Source organism: Palaemon carinicauda, chromosome 4 (genome assembly GCF_036898095.1).
Source record: "Palaemon carinicauda isolate YSFRI2023 chromosome 4, ASM3689809v2, whole genome shotgun sequence".
In the NCBI taxonomy this organism is placed as follows: domain Eukaryota; kingdom Metazoa; phylum Arthropoda; class Malacostraca; order Decapoda; family Palaemonidae; genus Palaemon; species Palaemon carinicauda.
The window spans coordinates 176,391,803-176,414,278 of NC_090728.1; the positions used below are offsets into that span (position 1 = coordinate 176,391,803).

At 40.9% G+C, this 22,476-nt stretch overlaps 1 protein-coding gene across 2 annotated transcripts in view; it reads left to right on the forward strand.

The window, feature by feature from the left end:
- The window catches only part of LOC137640223 (chromobox protein homolog 1-like), a 73,763-nt gene extending 55,360 nt beyond the window's left edge, over nucleotides 1-18,403 (forward strand). For both annotated transcript variants that reach the window (XM_068372784.1, XM_068372785.1), the window contains exons 3-5: nucleotides 9,536-10,136; nucleotides 13,573-13,670; nucleotides 17,993-18,403. In XM_068372784.1, coding sequence (XP_068228885.1) covers nucleotides 9,536-10,136; nucleotides 13,573-13,670; nucleotides 17,993-18,116 — 823 coding nt within the window. In that variant the 3' untranslated portion in view covers nucleotides 18,117-18,403. The remainder of the gene's footprint in view (nucleotides 1-9,535; nucleotides 10,137-13,572; nucleotides 13,671-17,992) is intronic.
- Nucleotides 18,404-22,476: the final 4,073 nt, after the last annotated feature.

Sequence of the window (22,476 nt, forward strand, 5' to 3'; positions counted from 1 at the left end):
AGATCTCGATTCACCCCTCCAGCAGGAAGTATGTTCGGGTGAGATGGGGTGCCCAGATCTTGCAGTTCAAGACCCTCTGCTTCGGTCTGTCAACAGCGCCTCAGGTCTTCACGAGGGTCTTTGCGACAGTCTCAGGGTGGGCTCACGAACGGGGTATTCGCCTGATTCGTTACCTGGATGACTGGTTGCTCCTTTCATCCTCAGAGGAAGTTTTGAAGGAACAAGGCGCGGAGCTACTACAGTTCTGCAAAGTTCTGGGCATCACCGTCAACCTGGAGAAGTCCCACCTGTCTCCCTCCACCAGGATGACTTACTTGGGGATGGTTCTGGACTCCCTGCTAGTGAGAGCCTTTCTGTCGGAGGAGAGGTTGAACAACCTGGACCAGGTCCTCTGTCCTTTCTTATCAGGACAACCCAGGAAAGCGAAGGACTGGCAGAGGTTAATAGGTCACCTAGTATCATTGGAGAAACTGGTTCCCCAAGGGAGACTCAAACTCAGGAGTATCCAGTTCAACCTGAAGGGACTCTGGAACCAAGTAGACTCCCCCCACAAGGTAGTTCCCGCTCTTCCAGAGACGAAAGAATCCCTGGAGTGGTGGCAAGATCGGACGAACACCCTAGAGGGGATGCCCTTCGCAGCCGAGCCCCCCGAGATGCTTCTCTTCACAGACGCCTCCAAGGAAGGATGGGGCGCACACCTTCTCGGGAAGTCAGCAAGGGCCGTTTGGACGGAGGAAGAAAAAGCACAACACATCAACATCCTAGAGATGAGAGCTGTTCGGAAAGCGTGCCTACAGTTCGTCGGTCCTCTACAGGGAAACACAGTGGCGTTGATGTGCGACAACGCCACAGTAGTAGCATACATAAAGAAACAGGGAGGGCTGAAATCGAAAGAGTTGTGCAATCTCACGGAGATCCTGGATTGGGCCGAGTCAGAACAAATCGTGATCACAGCGAGGTTCATTACAGGAAAAAGAAATATCCTGGCCGACGGACTCAGCAGGATGGGCCAGGTGGTGAGAACCGAGTGGTCTCTGCACCCAGAAGTAGCCAGGCTCATCATCCAGAAGTGGGGTTCGCCAGTAATGGATCTTTTCGCAACAAGGCTGAATGCACCAACTCCCCGTATTCTGTTCTCCTGTCCCAGACCCAAAGGCGGCATTGGAGGACGCCTTCCAACACAGGTGGGACAACCTCGACGTTTACGCTTTTCCTCCCTTCGCGTTGATCAGGCAAGTGCTCAACGGGGTAAGGACAGCTCACAACCTAAGGATGACTTTGGTAGCGCCCTGGTGGCCGGAGAGGGAGTGGTTCGCGGATCTAAAAGAGCTAGCGTGCCTTCCCCCGTGGTCTCTGCCAGACAGACCAGACCTTCTCAGACAGCCCCACTTCCAAAGGTTCCACGACAATCCTCGATCTCTTCGCCTTCACGCGTGGAGGTTATCGAGCGTCTCCTAAGGAAGGAGGGATATTCGGCAGGGACAGCGGAAAGAATGTCGCGTTATCTGAGGCGTTCATCGGCAGCGGTCTACCAGGCAAAATGGACCACATTTACGAAATGGTGTTCCTCCAGAAACATCAAGCCACTAAGGGCTTCTATCCCGGACATTGCGGACTTCCTTGTACACCTCAGAGACGTGGTCGGCATGTCAATACCGGCCATCAAGGGAGTCCGTGCAGCCTTATGCCAAGTTTTCCTCCTGAAGGGCATTGATCTGGGCTCCTCAAGACATATCTCTATGCTCATCAGGAGCTTCAAACAAGCATGTCCCCCTCAAGCCTCCAGGGTACCGCAGTGGGACGTGGCAAGAGTTCTGAAGATGTGAAGTGAACCCCCGTTCGAACCCTTGAAGGACATAGTGGACAGGGAGCTCACCCTCAAGACTGTCTTTTTGTTAGCTTTGGCATCAGCAAAGAGGGTGGGGGAAATCCACGGGTTATCCTACGAAATCTCACACGCGAAGGGTTGGCGTGAGATCTCCTTCAAGTTCGTCCCATCGTTTGTGGCTAAGACCCAGAATCCAGCTGTCTGTGATCCCAAGTTCAAGGGCTTCACAATTCCAGCAATTCCTCGGTCAGGTAATCCGGGGAATTTGAAGTTGTGTCCCGTCAGAGCCGTAAGGAAATACCTGGAAAGGACGGCTAGTCTCCGCCTGGTATCAAAAACCTCTTCGTCTCCACGGGCACAGTGAAAAAGCAGGTCCCAAAGAATACCATCTCCTTTTGGCTAAGACAGGTGATTATCAGGGCCTATAGCAGTGCGGGTCTTCCCCTGCCAGGTAACCCCAGGCCCCATGACATTAGGGGTCTAAGTACCTCCCTAGCCTTCGAGAAGAACATGGCAGTGGCTCAGATCCTTAGAGCAGGCACCTGGTCAAACCAGTCTACCTTCACAACTCACTACCTCAAGGAATGTTCGAGGAAGTATTTAGACGGGTTCTCTATAGGAACAGTCATCTCCGCGCTCCAGGCGATTTAACGGTGTAGCCCCAGGTACAATCGTGGGTAGCAAGACCAAGAGACACAGGTTTGTTTACCTATCCCCCTTATCCTTCCTTTCCCTTTTTCCTTCCCCCCGGAGATAACTCGGGTAGAGCCTGCACAAGACATCAGTTCACAACATTGTCATCGGACACAGCATCAAGGAATGTTTTAAGGGTGAGTTACTTAGACACTAGCATGAGTTCTTTGTGTAGTTTTCTACGTTTCGTTTTCCGACCAACTTCGAACCTAGTCTCCTATCTAGGTCCCTTGCCGTCCTGCTTAGTTGGGTCTAGAGGTCAGGAAGCCACTCCCACCTCCTACAGTGTAAGTCTCCTAAGAAAGTAGTTCGAGGTAAATCTCCGTGTTGGAACAAATCACAAATTCTAAGTAATTTGTATTTTTCTTAACATACTTACTGAGAACTACTTTCGCCTAATGGCCCTCCCTTCCTTCCCCGAGTGCCTTACTGACCCTTAGGTAATTAAGCATCCAAGAACTTACGGAGGGTCGAGACCCAAGCTAGCACGGGGCCTGACTCGGGATTAGCCTCAGGGCACGTATCCTTCCGCCTGAGGTAGTCCTCACAGAAAACGGAAGTAGGGTAAACTACACAAAACTCTGGTTGGATGAGAGGAGATTCCAGGTACTCCTAAGAAAGTAGTTCTCGGTAAGTATGTTAGGAAAAATACAAATTACTTAGAATTTGTGATTTCTTTTGCAGTATGTGAATGTGGTTGTAGACTTATGGAAGTAAAACATTCATACTTGCCGTGGAAAGGGTGGCCGCGGCTACCGATTTATGAGTTCAGTTAACTGGCTGTAGATCCATACTCCCTCTGTGCGTCTTATAGGGGGCATAACTGTTCGCAATCATCCCTATGTGCCTATTGCCAGTCGTGGCCTTCTGTGCAGAGGCAGGCTTATGCCATGAAGGGTAAGAAGCAGTCCAAGCACTCTTGGGGTGGGGGTGAGTTTTCGTAATGCCTAAGAAGACACCAAAGAAGTCTTAGGTGCTTCAGTCTCCTCAGGGGCTGTTACTGCCTCCGCCGCCTCTGTACATATGCCCCTGCTCAGTCCCCGGGGAGTATGTGTTAGGCCGGAACCACATGGGAAGTGATCCGCAATGTTTTGCACATGAAAAGTAAAGTTGTATTAAAGACCTTTACTGGCTGCGTCACATAGGATGTAACGACACACCAGGAATATAAAACGTGTTTGGTTACGTGTTGACCAAAAGTGAACCTGCTTACTTTCGTGAGGCGCGTCGGGCAAAACTTTGTTCTTCAGCTACACCTTTTATTTACTTATAGTTAAATTTCAGTATATTTAAAAAATCCACTAATTAACCTGCTGTTCTTATTTAGTTCATTTTTTAAAAACAAGAATAAAATTTCAATAGGCCTATACTTTAAACATACATTGTGTTCAACCTGCTATCATATGTGTTTTTATTTATATAAATAAGAATGGAATTTAATTTTGATTTGAAAAGAATATTAAATACACCGTTTTCAACCTGCTGTTATGAATTTCGCATTTTTAAGTAAAATTTGTTATGATTTAAAACGCTAAATTTTGTGCAACCTACTGTTTAAGTGTTATTTTGGTGTTAGTAATTGTTTTGGTGATAATTTGTGTGTGTGTATTTTCTTGTTGTGTTCTTCGTTAAAGTTTCTGTTGTTTTTACTAATTTCAAACTCAACGGAGGATCAAGATTAATTTTTTCTGGTGACACTGGTTTTCGCCAATTACAGCCCCGATATTCCAAATATGGAAGCCCTGTTGATTTAAGTTCCACATGAATCTTGTGTGACATTTTTAATGATTAAATTTTTGTTTATTTTTATATTTCATCAGTTAGCAGAAGGTTTTTCTTTTTTTTTATTAAATTCTCCATTTTTATTCCTAAATAGAAAATGTTATTGCATCAACATCTTTTTTTTTTGCTTACTCAATAAAACTAATGCAACTTGAGCCAAGGAATCCATTGTGCCAACTGACAAATGTGAGCACATGTCTACACCTATGTGACAGGGTGTCATGTGGTGTGAGATGTTTTGCCTTTCTGTGTTTTTGGGCCTCGTGTCGCCTCACTTCATATATGATTCCGACCTTAGGCGTAGGGAACCCTTTGATCAGCTTTGGAGGGCTTTTCAGTTTTTGGTGGTGTATGGGGTACCCCTCATATTTGCTGCTTCTCTTTGTAAAGTGGAAGCTCTTCATGTGTAGACTGCTGATGACTAGTTTAACCTAAGAAAGTCTTGGGCTTTCTTAGGTCTTTCAGGAAGGCCCTCCATGAATGTTGAGGGTTCTTGTCGCTAAGGCTACTTCTCCCTCCGCTTCCCACAGTGCCAGTGTCCCCAAGTAATTCCGGTGAAACTATTGGTAAAAAGCATGGAGGTGCTCCCAGTGTCAGGGGCTCCGGTGGTCCCCCCCCCCCCAATCCCAAAACGACTCGGAAAGTCTGCAATGGACTCTTAACAAGGCAGAAATTGTGTTGGCACTGAGAGGGCTTGGCTCTATTAATGGGCGTAAGAAGTTTTCCAAGGCCAAAGTACCTCAGGTTACCTCTATCCCTGACCCGGCTCCTTTGTATCTCACCCCTTCCCCTTTGCCCGCTACCCCGACCCTTGTGTCTGGGGTCTAGGGCCGGTATTATCCTGCTCCCTGTGTGTCTGTGGTTTTACCTCCTAAGCGGGGTTGTGGGTCATTGGGAGTTTACTTATCCTCTGCCCCATGACTGTGTTCCAGCATTGTGGCTCTTGTCGGAGCAACCTGTGTGGTTTTTCCTCCTGGGGAATTGTCGTCATCGCTGGTTGCTTAGACCTCGACGACTCTATTTGTAGAACCAGGAAGAGGAAGAAGCGTGCATGCTGTTCTTTGTCCTCCGACTCTGATTCTGATTCGTCTAAGAGGAAGAGGTTGAAGTTCAGGAAGGTTAGCAGTATTTTAAGGAAAGGGCTCCTTTTGACATCACCTCTCTTGAGGGGTGGATAGCACCAGATTGGCTTGCTACCCTTGGGGAGGCTAAGGCCCCGTGCCATGGCCCTGGTCCCGGTACTCCTGGCTAACCTGGTAGCCAGTCGGGACAGGAGTGTACAGCCTTGTACACTTACGTTCCTAGGTTGATGAAGAGCTTCAGAGACTTTTATCACCTTGTTCAACTTGGTTGAGAGAATGGCACCTTACAAGGTTGACATTGGAAGACTGAAAATTGACCCTCCGCCCCATTGTGCATAGGGAGAGGTACTCGGTACTCTGTCAGTCTCTGCTAGGATCCGTGCCAGGATTTCTTCTGTTGCTGTTGGCCATCCCAAGCATTTGTTAACCCCTTATTATTTACCGGGTTTTGTTCTTGGGGTGGAACAGATTTACTCATGGTGGGGAGCAGAATCTCTAGTGTGTCCTGCCACATCCTCTGTCCTGGTGAAGCATGAGGGTACTCGATGTCTGGATGTCATGGGAACACCGCAGTTGGCAGACTACCGCGAGTCGGAAGTTTGTTTGCAAAGCTCCTTGCCTTCGTTTGTGAGTGCAATGTGCTGGGGGAGGCAACCTTGGTACCTCCTTTGCGGAGAACCTCAGTCATTGATCGGTACTTTGGTGCTTCTCAAGGCTTGAGGCTTTCTTTGATGTTGCTATGGTCAAATCTTGTGAATTTATTCCTGGAGTAAGGTGACAATTAAATCTGTGTATGTGAGAATGCGCTCGAGTCCAGTTGGTCAAGTAAGATCTTGCTCCCCCCTCTCCAAGCAGGAGAGGTTCTACATGCCAGAGAACTCTGCGGATTGATCCGTTGGTGTGCTCACAGACTGGGGGACCCTTGGAGAGACTCGAGGGGGAAAACATGTCCTTCTCTGAGTCGGTGGCTATGTAGTTATCTGTGCTTCTATGCCTCTGACTCGGCAGCTATGTAGTTTGCTGTCCTGGCCTCTGCACGCTGTTTCCAGGAGCAGTTACATACTTCACAAAGGCAATGAGGTTATCATCCCCTGAGTCTTTGGAGAATTACAACTCTCTTAATGTCTGGTGGGAAGGTTGAGACCCTCCTGGCTCACCAGTTGGCAAAATTGGTTTTGAAGAGATGATGCTTTGATCTCTCATTTCTCAAAACAAGTTATCCCAGTGTTGGCGTTGTTGCTAAAGAACTCGTCAGTGCAGGGGGCCCATGTCTTACGGGGAGTTGCTCTTGACTCTGTGTCTGTGTCCAGACATAAAACAGTTCTCAAATGTGTTAAAGGAGCGGTGGGGAGCACACCCAGATAACCTGGTCATCTCAGGTGTTTAGTCCTGAAAAGAGAGTTACTGTATCTGCACATTAATGTACTCGAAATGTAAGCAGCCATAATAGTGCAGCATGCATTCCAAGAATATTTGAGGATGCACTCAGTATTGTTGATGAGCAACACAACCGCCATAGTTGCCCTTGTCAACAAACAAAAGAGTGCGGTCTCGCCCCCTCTTAACGAGCTGATGTAGTAGATTCACATCTGGGCAGCATTTCACACTGTAGAGTTGTCATCAAGATGCATTACAGGCAGGAGGAATGTACTAGCAGGCACACTCAGTTACCAGGGACAGGTTGTAGTTTGTAGGGTCAGAGTGGTCTCTACATTCTTTTATAACAGAAGATTCTTGGCCTGTAGGCCTCCGAGGATTGGCCTGTTGTCCACACATCCTAATTGGAAGCTCCCTGTGTTTTGCTTCACTGTTTATGGGGTGTGTTTTAAGTGGCCTTCCAAAACCCATGGGATCACCTGGACACGTATGCCTTTCCTCCGTTCAGCCTGATCCGGCCGTTAATCAACAGTGTTGATTACACCAGGATTTAGGCTGACCCTGGTGGCTACCAGATGGCCCGATATCGAGTGGTATCCCGATCTGCCAGCCCCTCTTATCAAGGATCCGAGAGAACTACCCAGTGGCCTGCCCTTCTCTATCAACCACATTGTCAGAGGTACCATAAGTCTGTGAAGTCGTTGGATATTTACGGGTGGAGGCTATCCAGGATCTCCTCCAAGCAGAAGGCTTTTTGCTAGGTACTGCGCAGGTGATGTCTGGATACTTGCAATGTTCCTCTGCGACTATCTATCGTGGAAATTGAGCCATCTTTGGCAATTGGTGTCGTAGGAGGGATATTTCTCCAGTCCGAGTAACTTTTGCATAGATCGCGGATTTCCTACTCTTCCTTCGTCAAGAGAAGCCCATCTGTCACAGCTGTCAAAGACTACCACCTGGAATAGAGCATGGTCTATTGACAAAAAGGTACAGGTATAGACCGCTTTGTTTTGTGGGAATTGTCTATCCGCACGAGAAGCTTTGAGCATTTTTTCTCACCCGGGACCTCAGGGCCCAGGAATGTGACATTACTATTATCCTCAAGGCCCTTATGCGTAACCAGTTCGAGCCTTTAACCGGATCATCAGACCGAGATCTGACTATTAAGACTCATTTTGCTAGCCTTAGCATTGAGGAAGAGGGTAAGCGAGTTACACAAACTCTATTATTTAGTCACCTATGCTGGCGGGTGGAAGGAAGTAGCAAGAACCGTCTGTTCAGGATACCAGGTTAGAGACCTTCTCCATCTTGTCTTTGTGAACTGTCAGGTGGTGATTGAGAGAGGTTTTTTGTCGCGTGAGAGCTCTCCACTGTCACTGTACCTGAAAAGGACCCAACACCACTTGCCTGAGTGTCAGAGACTTTTCGTTAGCACTGGGAGGACCAAGGAAGTTATGTCAAAAAACGCACTCTTTCTGGCTTCGTGTGACAATCTGTAAAGCGTACATCTCTACTAATGATCGAGTTGAGGTACCAGCTACGACCATGCTTCATGAAGTCACAATGGGTTTTAAAAGAAACCTGTCAGTGAGCTAAGTGATAAAGGCTTGAGCCTGTGAAAGGCAGACCACCTACGGGTGGTTAACCACTTGTTAAGAAGTTCTAATGACCGTCTCCAGGTTGCGCTGAATCGGTCTCCCTAAGGAAAGGACTCGGGTTTATATAGCTAGAAAAAAAATACAAATTACTTGAAATTTTTTTATATTTTACTTGGTAGGTTTCATAAATTTTGAAATGAAAATTATTCTTTGATAATTTAAGTATTCTTTAAGTAGGCATTGGTTAATTCCTGAAAATAGGTTTGTAATTTATTTTTTCTTCTCTTGAGAAATAATATGCCTTAGCTTTATGACTGGTGCATTCCATTTTCATCTAAAGTTCTTCATAAGGAAAATAGTACATGATACAGTAAGATAAACATTTTAGGGTAAAAATGTGTTTTAAGTGATAGCATCTCTCAACTTGTGACCCTATGCAGTAATGACATGATTCGAGAAAGGTGTGATTGACTATCCTTTAGATAGACTAGTTGTTAACATTATAAAACATGATGATACAAAACAGTTTTCTTGTGGTTTTAGTAGAACACTTAAAAATGTGAAAATTAAACAATAGTTTTATGTCAGTAAGCTTTCTACTAGAACATTTTTTTTTCACTCCAAGTGTTCCTCATCTACTTCAATTCTTAAGGTTTTTGATAAATTGTGAAGTTTACACGGATGAGTTTTCATTCTAATCAGTTGACTGTTTTGTTAATGTTTTGAGTTTTTGTGTCAGAGAAATAAATTTAAGTAAATGCTTACATGGATTAAACTTGATATAGATATATAAGAGCTCACTTCCCAGTTGTGTTTTAAAGTTAACAAATATAGATTTTGATAACCATTGTGATTAAATAAAAAATAAAATATGCCACTAAAACAATATCCTATTGGTAGAATTTAAGGCTACTGCACGAGGACATGTTTTTTTACGGTTTGAGTTGGTATCATTGTGAAAACCACTTTGTTATTGTATGGAAATGAAACACTATGAATTTGTTACTTGTTTCAAATCCATATAGTACCATAAAGTTACTGTATATATAAAACTTTTTGACTGTCATGAATCATTTGAAATTTATGAAAATGCAATCCCATTGTCTACTTATAACTAACTGAAGATTTTAAGAAATGACATTAGTGATTCAGTATTTTTTTTTCTTTGCCTGCAGTGAGGACAACACCTGGGAGCCAGAGGACAATTTAGACTGCCCAGACTTGATAGAAGAGTTTGAGAGAAAAAGGAAAGAAGAGTTGAAGAAAAAAGACGAGAAAAAAAAGAAGACCCATGATGAGCCAAGCAAAAAGAAATCTGAAGACTCAAACCATAAGGCTTCAAGTAAAAATAAAGAATCTAGTAAAGATGTAGTTAAAGATGCAAACAAAGAGTCCGCAAAAGATTCAAGTAAAGATACAACAAAAGGTACAGTTAAAGAAACAACAAAAGATTCAAATAAAGAGACAACAAAAGATTCAAGTAAAGAGACAACAAAAGATTCAAGTAAAGAAACAACAAAAGATTCAAATAAAGAAACAACAAAAGATTCAAATAAAGAAGCAACAAAAGATTCAAATAAAGAAGCAACAAAGGATTCAAATAAAGAGATGACCAAAGATTCAAATAAAGAAACAAAAGAATCAAATAAAGAAACCACAAAAGATTCAGCTAAAGAATCTAGCAAAAATTCAGTGAAAGAATCTAAGGAGCCAGAAAAGGAGTCACAGAAGAGAAAGTCAAGTGGAAAGGAACCTCCAAAGAAGAAAACATCGATGGTAAGTGTGATATACAGTGTAAGATCCAAATAGTATTTTTTTTTTTTTTATTACTGTAAGTACAAGTACTGTACAGTACACTGGTGGTCTCTAAGTAATTGAGTGGTAAAACAAATTGTTAGGATATTGTATTTTTTTATGAAGATTCAAATTTTAGCATTGCCTTTTTCACAAATGGTATTTAAGCAATTAAGGAAAACTTGCTCACATAGTTAAGTTATTACAGCCTTGGAAATTTAAAGATCACCACCACATTCCACTTTAGTTTTCTTTGTTTGCAATAAAATATACTGTACTTGAAGATGGGGACCAAAAGATGAGAGACGTGCCAAGCTAGTCAGCGACTGGTCCCCATCCTGGGCTTTCAAGAAAGATCCTAGCCCACCACACTTGTTTACCAGAGAGTGTGTGGTATTATATACCCTTCCCTTGGTAAACAGGTGTGGTTGACTTGGATGGGCACCAGTCACTGACCGACTCTGTACAGTCTGCTAGGCAGTCAGCATCATTGGCAGGAAATTCCTGTCCTTTCATGGAGAGATTTTATCTTGGATGACAAAGAGGTAACCATTGCCTTAGACGAGTACTGGATGTCCTCACCCCCATCTCCCATTGGTTTTTAGGTGAATGGTTTTCAACTTGGCCCATAGTCTAGTAGACAGAACACTAGCGTGTGGGACCGGTACCAAGAGGGGCTATGTCTTACGAAAGTACTGAATTGCTTCGAGGAAGAAAGAGACAGAAGAATTACCATGCCAAGATTCATTTACCAGACATAGAACAATGCCATTTATGGCCTAATTTGTCATGTGCCTCCCAATTATACTGTCCCAGATCTTTTCGGATTTGAGCGTTTGTATTTTAAGGAGAGGAAACAAACCTGGAAATGATTGATGAGCGTATAATCTTTATCCCTTAGGTACTGTTGACCGATTAATGGTTGGTCACGGTAACACTTTTAGTCACAGACATACATGCTCTAAGGATCAGGTAGATGCTGGACTCCTCATCTACCTTTTAGGAGGGTGATGTAGAGGTAGTGATGGATGGGGGTGCTATATATCTGTGCTGTACTCCTTCATCCACCATCCACTCTTATTTGTCCCTCAAGGGCTCTGGTGTTTTGAAGGAGACTTTGACTAACCTTTGGCATGAATTATATCCAGGCATTCAAATCCCAGCAATTACCACCAGCAGCTTTTTCCTCCTGCTCCTCCCAGGCTCTTTCCAGGAGGGGTGTTAGGGGGAAGAAAGGGTTGGGGTAGAGTGATACAGAGGTATTTCCCCTCTTATCAGTGTGGGGATGTCATGGCTTGCACGTTCCCTTCTTCATCTAAGTCCTATCTACACGTGCCCACTAAGTTCCATTTTAGGACAGACATGCGACAGGTAGAACTTTCCTGGATTTTCGCTCTGGAAGTCTCATACGACCTTCCCTAGTCCTCTCCACTAGTCATTGTATGGTCAGAGTACAAGTCAATGCTCCTCTCAGCTGAACCCGTACTTGTCAGACCGTATTCACTTTGAACTTTTTCTCCATTCTCAACCTTCAGAGAGGAAGATTTCATGCATTTGGTGACTTGAAAGACTTGTGCATACAGGCCTTCTATTATTCCGAAGGGCTTCTTTTGTTTTTCATGTGTTCACAAAGTGCCTATCTGAGTGTTTAAGCATAGCCCACTTGTAATGACATCTTTAGAGTCTATCCAGGAGGAGATTGAGACTACTCACTCTTGTTATGATATGAGCATTATGATTGAGAAAGGTCCGAGTTCATGGCCAAGCAAAACATGAATACCTGGGAATGGTGTTAAGACTGGGAATTTTCCCTTTTGCTCACATGAGCAAACTCTAAGATGTACCACACCTGTTCCTTATGTGTAGGAACAGCTGAACCAATCATGATAGCAAGGAAAAATTGTTGGCAAGGGGAGAAGACTAAGACAGTATAATCACTTCCTCCTCCTCCTTTACTGATTTTTCCCCCCCTACCAATTCTCTTCGGACAGTTGTTAGAAGGAAGAAGCAACAGGACCTATTGGGCAGGAGGCATCTCAGAAATTTCCTTACCTTAGGTGTAGTTCACATTGATCTGTAGGTCAGGTGAGGGGGAGAGCATTTTCTTACCTTCATCATTCTTGTCATGATATACTGTAGGATGAATGCCTGGGCTCTTAAAAGAGCTCCCTCTTCTGGAAGAAGTACCACCTCTCATCCTTCGAATGATACCTTTGGGGTTGGTTAAACAGTTGAGAGACTGATATGGTCTGTGCTTGAATGTAGGTGAATGGTTTTAGTCGGGACCCAATACTGATTCTATAGGCCAGGCAAAAGTGAGATCTTTCCCACTTACCTGTTCCTACCATGAATAGAGAAGAGCTTTGCCCTTGAAAGCCGCGTTCTTCTGTCAGGAGGAAGTTGTGGAGTGTACCCTCTGAACTATTTCTTTGGTATTCCTCACCTGATATGACAGCTACGGGTACCGGTTGTAGTTGAGTGAGCGATCCCCCGCACACTAATCACCAACATAATAGGACAGCTAAGGTTAGGGTATATATTGGCCTTGAAGCCACCATATCCCTCTAGGAGGGAGTACTTGCATCGTGCAGGTAGAATGGAAAGTGTTTATCCATTATCCTGGTCCCTTCTGTGGGACACTGGTCCTAAATTTAATGGTGTCCTATTCTCCTAACTCAGGAGAAAGAGACCATGAGGGAAGGTTATAGAGAATATTTCTTTCCATCCAGAACATTTTTTAGTAGGTCATGAACTTCCTTGCCTGCCTCTGCTGACGAAGCACCTTGGTAGTTTGGATCTTTCCTCAAGGGAATGATCCCTGCTTGTAAGGAGCTTTAAGGAGTCTTGACTACATTGGGACTAGGGTCCTGGGTTGGGAGGGTTCGTATCCCCAGGGTACAGGCACAAGTGCCTTCTGCTAACTAGAGGAGGGCATCATAAGGTCTGTCCTTCAAGACGAACGAATTGGAAAAGAGGTAACTTGGCATTGTGTAGATTCCTCCTCGTGGATCAGTTTTACTCAAATGGAGCTTTGAGTAGTCTTGCCTATTGTAGGACTTAGTTCCAGGCTGGGATGGTCCTCGCTTTCAGGTTACTGGCGTACGCACTTACTGTGTAAGTCCCTGACCTCCCAATAGTTGCAAATACAAGGTTATTAAAGGTGTCATCTCATAGGAGTTAAGCACATTGTTATTAACACCCCCTCCTTTAAAGGGATGCTCTTTGCCTAACTTTAATTCTTTTTGCTGTGGAGTATAAATATTTTTGTATATATGGAAAATAAATATTTTTGATTATGGGTTAATCTTGAAAAATATATGAAGTTTAACCTTTGAATAATTCTGTGTGTTCCAGAATGCAGCAAAGTATTTTATTTTATTATGGAAAAATTTAGTGATCTAATTTTCATTTTTTACAGGACACTGGTCCTAAAGGATTTGACCGCGGATTAGATGTAGAAAAAATCATCGGTGCTACAGATACTGAAAATGGGGACTTGATGTTCTTGATTAAATGGTATGTGTAAATTGGTTTTGAATTTAAGCATGCTAATAACAATTTTAGTATATTTTTTTTTTTTACTGTTCAGGGGGCCAGCTGGCTAATGCAGTGTTTCAAGGACAGGACTTTGGCTTTCATACCACTTAATAAGGGGACTTAAAACATCTCCAAGCTGCATAGGATTTTTGCCTTTGACCTAACATTTTGCGACACTAGGGCACGATTTATCCTGAAAATGAGTGTTTTTCAAATTCCATCTCCTCCCTTGATACCTGATATTAAGACCTAGGATTACTACCCTATATAGACCTTTTGTAGATCTCCAATCAAATAGAGAGTTTTGTCTATCAAGTAATATTTATTTTGCTAGATATGAATTTTTTCATTATGGTAAAAAATTAACCCTGTAAATCAGGGGAAAAAAATATGAAAAAAAAATTGTAAAAAAGGGCTCAATTTGTTTTTTATAATGTCTTTCTAAGTTATATACCAAATTTCAATGCTATATCTTCAAAACTAAGAGATAAGATAGAATTTGAAGGTCAATAAGTAGTTTTGAGGTATGGGCTTTCAAGGTTTTTCTTTGTATTTTTACAAAGACATTATTAATTACTCATTATTGTTATGAATTTTATGTTCCTTATTGGATATTAATAAACCCCCAAAAATGTTATCTATCATAATTTAATCATAAATGAAGATCCTTTTGTTCAATATCTTGCTTCTTTCGGCTCCTTGTCGCTCCTTCATCCACAACACACTTCTCTACTAACTTGGCTAGTATCGCCAATATTACAGTACCTACTTCTAAACCCTTAGAGCAAATTTTCTTCCCTATGTTAGCGAAATGTTGAAATTGTCTTTTCCTCTTTGGCTTAGTGAAATTCTTGCCAAAACCAAGAAAAACAGACAAAAGCGAGCGAATGTCAGAGGTCAAACTTGAACGTGTATTCTCACTGAGGTATCTGCTAGCACTGAAGCGTGTAATCATAACTTTGTCTTGTGACTCATGGAATCCTTACAGATGCCATTGCTCACAATTAGTTTTGTATTAGAATGTAATAATTATCAAAAATTACCATGACAAGAAATTCTGAAATTTGTTGTAGGGATCAATGTGTTTGGCTTAAGTTACTTTTACTAATTACCGTGTAACTATGGAAGTAAGAGGAATTTTGACAAAATATTTCTTATACGCATTCTCTATTGCCATACGAAGCTCTGAATTTTTTCAGGGTTTTGCGTTTTTCGTCCTATTCCCCTAGTATATTGGCTTACCGGCCGGGCCCCTTAAGATCATACGGTGTAGAATTTGTCATCAATATTCTAGATATTCTTTTAAAACTTGCATGGGACAAGTGCATTACAGTGGCTTTCAACTCTAACCTAGTATAAGCTCCCATGCATTCCATAGCACTACTAGAACTTTCGCGTGTGTGCTTATTTTGTAGACTTTGAAACTTTTTCTTCCTACTCGAATACCAACTATCGTCTTTAATAGAAACGTGACTTTAGCGAAGCTGGAACAGCTTATAATATTTAACAAGGTAGCTTTAACTACTGGCTGGTGACAAAGCCCAGTCCCACTAGTAAGTCAGCAAGAGTAGCATTTGTTCCTATATGAATGCAAACCCTTGTCACTTATAGTGGTTTACTCCTAAGTCCTTTAGTTATGACCAGAATTAAAGACATTGTGGGAGTCTGATAACATTGTATGGTTACCACCTATTATCCCCCACATGCTGGGAAGGAGCGGCTGAGTCAGCGAGACTGGTCCACTCATCTCCTGGTGTCCTAGCAGACGGACATGGGATTATGTGCGCTGTTCCAGGTAGTATGAGAACCTGGCCCGGTCGCAATGGACATGTGTGTGGTACCTTCATGAGCTGGGTCAGGGTAAATTCTCATCCTGTATGCTCTAAGTTGTTGAGGTAAATGCTGTACCCCTTCCTTAACTAGTGATTTTTGCAGGGAGTGGCTGCCTTTTCATTGGGAAAGGTATAATGCTCATCATAGAAAGAAGGCTAAACGTGATTATTCTCCCTCTGCTTTTTGCTCTTCCCTGAGGGGAAAAGCAGAAATCTTCTGAGGTGGTAGAGTACTTGATATTTCCCATTTAGATCTTTCTTTATTGGAGTTTTCCAAAATTCTGGTATCCAGGAATGGCAGCCATCTTTTTCAGGGTCATAAATTGATTGATGTTGTGTCATCTGTGGGGGAAAGTGAACCGTAAATCAAGTATAGTGATACTAATCCTCTACCTTCGGCCCTTGTCCAACCAGAGCAAGAGACTGTACAGGTTTTATTTAGTTCAGAGTATGAGAACCTTGCTTGGTCCAGGGAGACATATTTTCCTTTCAGATGCTGTATAGTAAATCAAGGAGGTCTCTTAGAGTTACAGGTAGTCTCTCCAGCGAGTGTTGACAATGTCCCCTAAAATGCCACTACAAACACAAGAATCGAGTGACATTAGATCAACTTATCTCTCCAAGCACCAAAACAGCTTTACTTGAGGGATCCAATTATCCCCCCCCCAGATGCTGAAGCCTTGAAGAGGATGGGGGCTTGGGGATTAGCAGCTGGGCTCTATTGAACAGTGTTACACTAACTTTTAAGAAAAATCTCTGGCTGGAGTATGGAAGTGTCAGACTACTTTCACAGCACATTATTTGCGAGAAAGCCGTCCCAGGTAATTATATGTTTTTCCTCGGGCCTGTGATAGCTGCTCAGCAAGTGGTGTAGAGACCGTGGCTCCCTTGCAGGACCAAAAGTATCACGTCTAAGATAGCATTAACAATATAATTTTAGTTTATAATTTTAGGTCGAGTGTGTCTAGCCCCTTTTTTCTCTCCTCTTCTCCTCACTTAGGGTATAGCTGTTGGAATCCTATGTAGCTGGACAGACATAAATACAGGTAAGCATCATCTCTAGCTAGTATCTTTTCTGTTTTTTTATTAAATAGAAGTGTTCATTCCACCATCCTCCTTATGAGGGGGAGGATGGATATGTACAGGCTAACCCATTAAATTGTTTATGCCTCATTAGTTTAAGAAAAGAGGAAAGAAATTTTATTTTGCAATAGCCTTGGTTGCCTGGGTTGACAGTACTTTCAACACTGGTTTGCAAGGTATCGATGTTATTATTCTCACCTTATCAAGTCCAAGTTCGGTAATCCCGGCAGTTTTATCCAGGCAATTTGGTAAAAGGGATTTTTTTTCCACATAAGGATCAGTTTCCTAATTAAAGGATGAAGATTTAAAATTACTTATCAGTTCCTACAGAAATACTGAAGTATATTATTTTTGTATTTTTGCCAACTATATAAAGCCGAGTCCTTATCTTTCTGCCATCTTTCTGCTTTCACCTCTCATGAAAGTTCCAGATGTAATCAACTGTACTGTTCAGTGTACTGTACTGGCAAGGGGACCAGTAACCACCGGCAACTGCCGACACCTTGTTGAGAGTCTAATTGGCTTAGGTCCAGCTGAAATAGAATCAATCTCGTAAATAAAAGACTCGGGGGTTTCTATTGTTGGGAAAAATACAATTTTTTTTGTTAACAAAACAGTCCTTTTAGTTACAGTTCCTTCTCAACCACCTTGCAAGTACTAAGAAGTGTTGGTCTTACTGACTGACGGTCAGTAGTTACAAGTACCTTGCTTAATTTTAATGGCTATGCTGAATTCATACTTTTATTAATGGACTCAGGTTTGTTTAGGTAGGAAAAATACAAATCACTTTAAAAATTTGTGATGTTTAGTGTCTTTCATTGATGTGATATGGAGCTATTAAGAGATTTATGCTTGGAAAATACTAATTCTGCCCTTTTAAACATGCTTCTAGAAACACAACAAAGACTTTATTTTCCCAAAGGTTTCATATTGTTTTCAAACTAGTCTTAATTAGCATTAATCCTTCGCACACATTATCTACTATGCATAACAGATTCACAGAACAAATTGTACAGTTTATGGTTAGCCACTTAAGTAAAGTGCCAAGGCAAATATTTATATCAATTTCTTTTGTTGACTTTACTTTCATGACCAATGAAAGTAAAGTAGTTTTCCCCACAATTGTGTTTTGCTACATTCTCTGCCTGAAATCCCATTTTGTTTCAACTTTTTATCTGAAATATTTGTAGATTTTTTGTGATGTACAACAAATAATCCTTTGGCTACTTCTCATCACGGGAAGTCAATTGTGTTTTGTTCTCCACTTCTGAATAATTTCAGTTCATGGGATATGTATTTAATCATGTTGATATATACAATATTTATTAATGCATATAAAACAAAGTAATTTGTAAGGTGTGATATCTTTCATATTTATTTTTTCAGGAAAGGAATAAATGAGGTAGAATTGGTTCCAGCCAAGGAGGCTAATGTCAAAGTCCCACAGTTAGTTATAAGCTTTTATGAAGCGAGGTTAACTTGGAACACCACTACAGATGAGGAATGTTGAACTTCTTGTAGGATTTAGGATTTACAGAAAAAAAAATATCTTTAATTTACCAAAAAAAAAATTCGAGAAAACTCTTGCTGCAGTGAAATGCAGTACGGTATATTTTTATTACTTTTATAAGAAATTTTTCTTTTTTTTTAACAAACATCAAGTTAAGAAAAGTAATATACTTTAGTTTCTTAGTTTTGCAAAATTTATTCAATTTGTGCAACATGTCAGTACAGTTTGTCTTTTTAGACATAATAAAGTTACACTGCCTTAAACAGGCCTCCAAGGAGTATATGAAGTTATTGATTTCTACTGTAATTTTGTGGAATGCAGCAAGTCTATTAGTTATTTTATATATAGAGATTAGTGATTGTGTACAATTTGATTAAGCAGCAGTGTGTTTATTTATGTTTAAGAAACTTAAAGGGGGTAAAAGTGCCTCTATTCAAGCTTCTAAATTCATTTAAATGTCAGTGTTTTTCTTTATACTCAGGTAGGTTTCTTTGTTTTGTTATGTTTTAGAAATTGTTGAAAATATAAGAACAGCAGTATTGTTAGAGAAATGATAGAACAGCTGCTCATATCAAGATTTTTTTTTTTACTCTAAATGGTATGGAGGAATTTGAATATCTTGTAAATATGTTTTCCCTTGTGCGTATATATGAAGTAGAGTATATAATGTTTAGTCTTGAAATTTTCTTATTGTAAGATTATTGCCTTCCCTACCTTCTCTTAGATTGAGAAATGTAAGTTAGAAAATTACGATGGAATATTGAATAATTTTTTTTATAAATGTGTATCATTCACCTATCTTTTTGGTTTGAAGTCTGAATATGGGTAATGAATGTTTTTATTAATTGAGTTATAAGTATTTCCAAACCTTTCCACTTAAAAGAATTTTAGTATTAGACATTATTATAAAAATTTATTTTTTGCTGGAAATTGGAATGTTAATTTAGGTGCTTTACATTAAAACACACTTAGTGAAGCTTCAGTCTTTTGGCAAGTACAGTATGTTAGATAACCAGGTATAAGACATTGAAATCATCTTGAAGGTGTTCGATGTACTGCAGTCTGAAATAGTTGACAAATGTAGAGTAAATAACATTTTAATTGCCCTTTTAGTAGAAAAGCTAATTTTCCTGAAAGTGCATTCAACATGGTCGGTACTGAACTATTAGTTCGGATGACATTTCATCACTGCCTTTGATGTGTCCCTTCAGTCAGCGATGCATTGCTCTCTTGAATTGTTCACCAATTCTGTGGGGGTTCTTCTCAGCTAGTTTAACTGCACCTTTTTCTAGTTTCAATTCTTTAATAAACGTATCCTTCGTTTGTGACCTCTAAGCCTTATTGTGACTTGTTTGTACCTCTAGACCTATGTACAAAACAAAAAAAAGTAAAAAGAAAGGCATAAAGTTGAAAAAAATGCCAAATGCCCTTTAGGGCAAATTCATAATTCAAATTTGTTTACTAAAAACTTCAGATCCATTTTAACAGTTAAGAGAACACGCAAAGCAGAGCAATAGTCTTTTTGAGTGCAAGCAGGCCTGGCCTTTTAGAAGACCAGGTAGCGAGTTTAAATACTGTATTTAAATAATCAACCTTCACAGACTCCTAATCTTGTCAAAATTTCTCAGTTTTTAAAAGATTATTGAGAGGAGGAGGAGAATAAGAATAAAATAGAACCATGGACATGATCAACTACTTTGACTGGCATACTTTATAGTACTTTATAGCTATGTGGTGCAACTCACGACCTATGCTTAGAATTTTGAAAATTTGGATTTGGCTAGGAGATATATATTTTGTTTCAAATAGGCTCTTTAATGAAAACAATGTTTTATAGCTATAAGGTTTTCTAACTTAGTCTATTTTTAATTTTTATGAAAATGTTTTATAGCTATAAGGTTTTCTGACTTAGTCTATTTTTAATTTTTATTCAAGAATTCCAGGAATTTTTTTTTTTTTATCCCATATACAGCATGCTTCTAGATACGAAATTAATTAGTATTTTTTTTTTTACATGTAAATGTCCTAATTCATTTCCAGCCCTACAAAAACATTACATTTTAAAATAAGGCTAAACTAAAGTATAACCATTTGGATCATGCAATATATAACCCAACTCCTAATATCTGTAAATGATTTATTATTAGAACATACAGTAATGCAATAATAAATGAAAAATACAGTATAAAAAATGTGGAAACTTACTTTTGGAATGAGGCATTGTACAAAAGCAAAATTGGCAGTAGAGGATAAACTGGAGAAAACATGAACACAACTTTGCAAAACATCATCCAAAGCCGAACACTTAACTTTACAAATTGCTAACAAATTCCAGTAAATATTAACTCTTAACTTTACAAAAAACTTGTAATCAAATTTCTTTTTTTGTCTCCAATTTTTAAAAAAAAAATTTTCTTTATATTTTGTACTTTCTAAATTTCATTAATTTCTTCATCACCCCCTTTTCTGTCTGGTTTTTATCGGATCACTTTCAGCTTTCTCTTGGCCTACAAATGTCCTCTTTATAAAATAACAATCCAAGGAAGCTTGTTTCTGCGTGTTTCTTAAAATGTTCCTGAAATGAGTCTGGCAAACGTCATTACACTGCGCAAGAACACGATCTGTGTAAACCATTTCAGAGTGTGTCTACAAAAGATTGCAGTGTATAAAAAGCAACTAGAGCCCGCTTGATTTCTGCAGTTGTCATAGGGTTCTCGTTGCTTTTAGAGAACTGTTCTTGAATGACTTTCAGTTGCCTGGTCTTCAACTCCTTCAGGTCGTCCGTCGTAAGCTCCTCGAGAAGCTCATAGACGACCAGCCCCATGGACCTCCTGAATGTAGTGATTTCGTCAACCTCTGCTTGCAGAACAGGTTCAGGATTGTCAACTTTTTTGGCTTCAGCTAGATCTACCTGGAGTCCTTCTTAGTCTTGTGGGGAGACTGCATCAGGCCGCAGCTTCTTCCACGAAGAGTTCAAGGATCGTCTTAAATCCTCCTGCCAAGCTTGATCGATGCGTCAGGTATATCACAACATCCAAATGCGCCTTCAGAAATCACCAAAGGGTGAGGTTTGTGTTGTCGGTGATTTCAAAAAATTTCTAAATTTTCTAAAGTAGGAAATCACCTGCTGGTCCTTGGGATGGAGGAGAGGGGTTGTGTTAGGCAGGAGATAGAGAACCTTGATGAAGGAATAATTCATTGATATATTAATCGAGGCCTAAAGGGTGAACAAGGGCATTGTCCAACACCAGCAGACATTCCAGAGGGAGGTGCTTCAATTCCAAATATTTTTTTACAGTCTGACCGAAACCGAGATTTACCCACTCGATGAACAAGTCTCGTGACCCAGTCTTTTGCATTAGCCCTCATCACCACCAGAAGCTTCTATTTCAGCAGTAGGTCCGAAGAGGCATTTTTTTTTTTTTCTCAGAAAAGTCCAGTTCTGTCGCAGTTGAAGACTTGCTGGGGACTGTAGCCTTCTTGGAGAGTCAACTCTTCAAATTTCTTGAAGGCTTTGGCTGCTTTCGTGTCCAAGCTGGCAGCCGCACCATCAAATGAAGGCCAGACGGTCTCTTAAATTTTTCGAACCACCCGCTTGAAGCCTCAAACTCTGGGGGTGCCTGATTTGATGTCCCTTCTCCTGCGTCGTCTTTGGCTTGAGCACACACGAGATCACCGAAAATGGCACCAGCCTTGAGGCAGATTGCTGTCTTGGTATCGTTTCTCTAGCGCTTGTCTTGTCCTTAATCCAAAGGAGAAGTGGTCTCCATCTCATAATGGACGTGGCTCCTCTTACTGGAGAAAACAAGTCACGCTCTTGGTGTTGCTGCTTTGATGGCTTCCTTCTGTTTAAGGATGGTGCTATCTTCGAGGAATTTCTGCCATATTCCTTAGCGATCACACTCAACCACATACCAGCCTCATACTTCTTGATCATCTCCAGCTTTTATCTCCATACAAAGCATCCTCTTATTCTTTCCCTGGACGTCAGTAACATTCATGGACCCCTAGCTAATAACATATGAGTTGAATAATGCAACAGGATACAGAACTGTAATGACCACCATTTTCTATGATTACCCGAGAAATATTCATCAGCATTTTTGGGTTTTTTAAGGGGGACCGTCCACTATGTCTTGCATTTTTTGCTGTAATTATTCAAAATACATAATTTCCATTTATGTTTTACATATATATAATGCAGTCATCACACAAAAATTTTGTCATTTGAGCTAAGTATTTTTGATTGGTAAATTTTGTTTATTTTAATTTAGGTAGAGATTTCTCTGCTGACACCAATTGTATTGAAAATCATACCATAAAAACTACTTTATAAACTGAATAATTCTGTTTGCCAGAA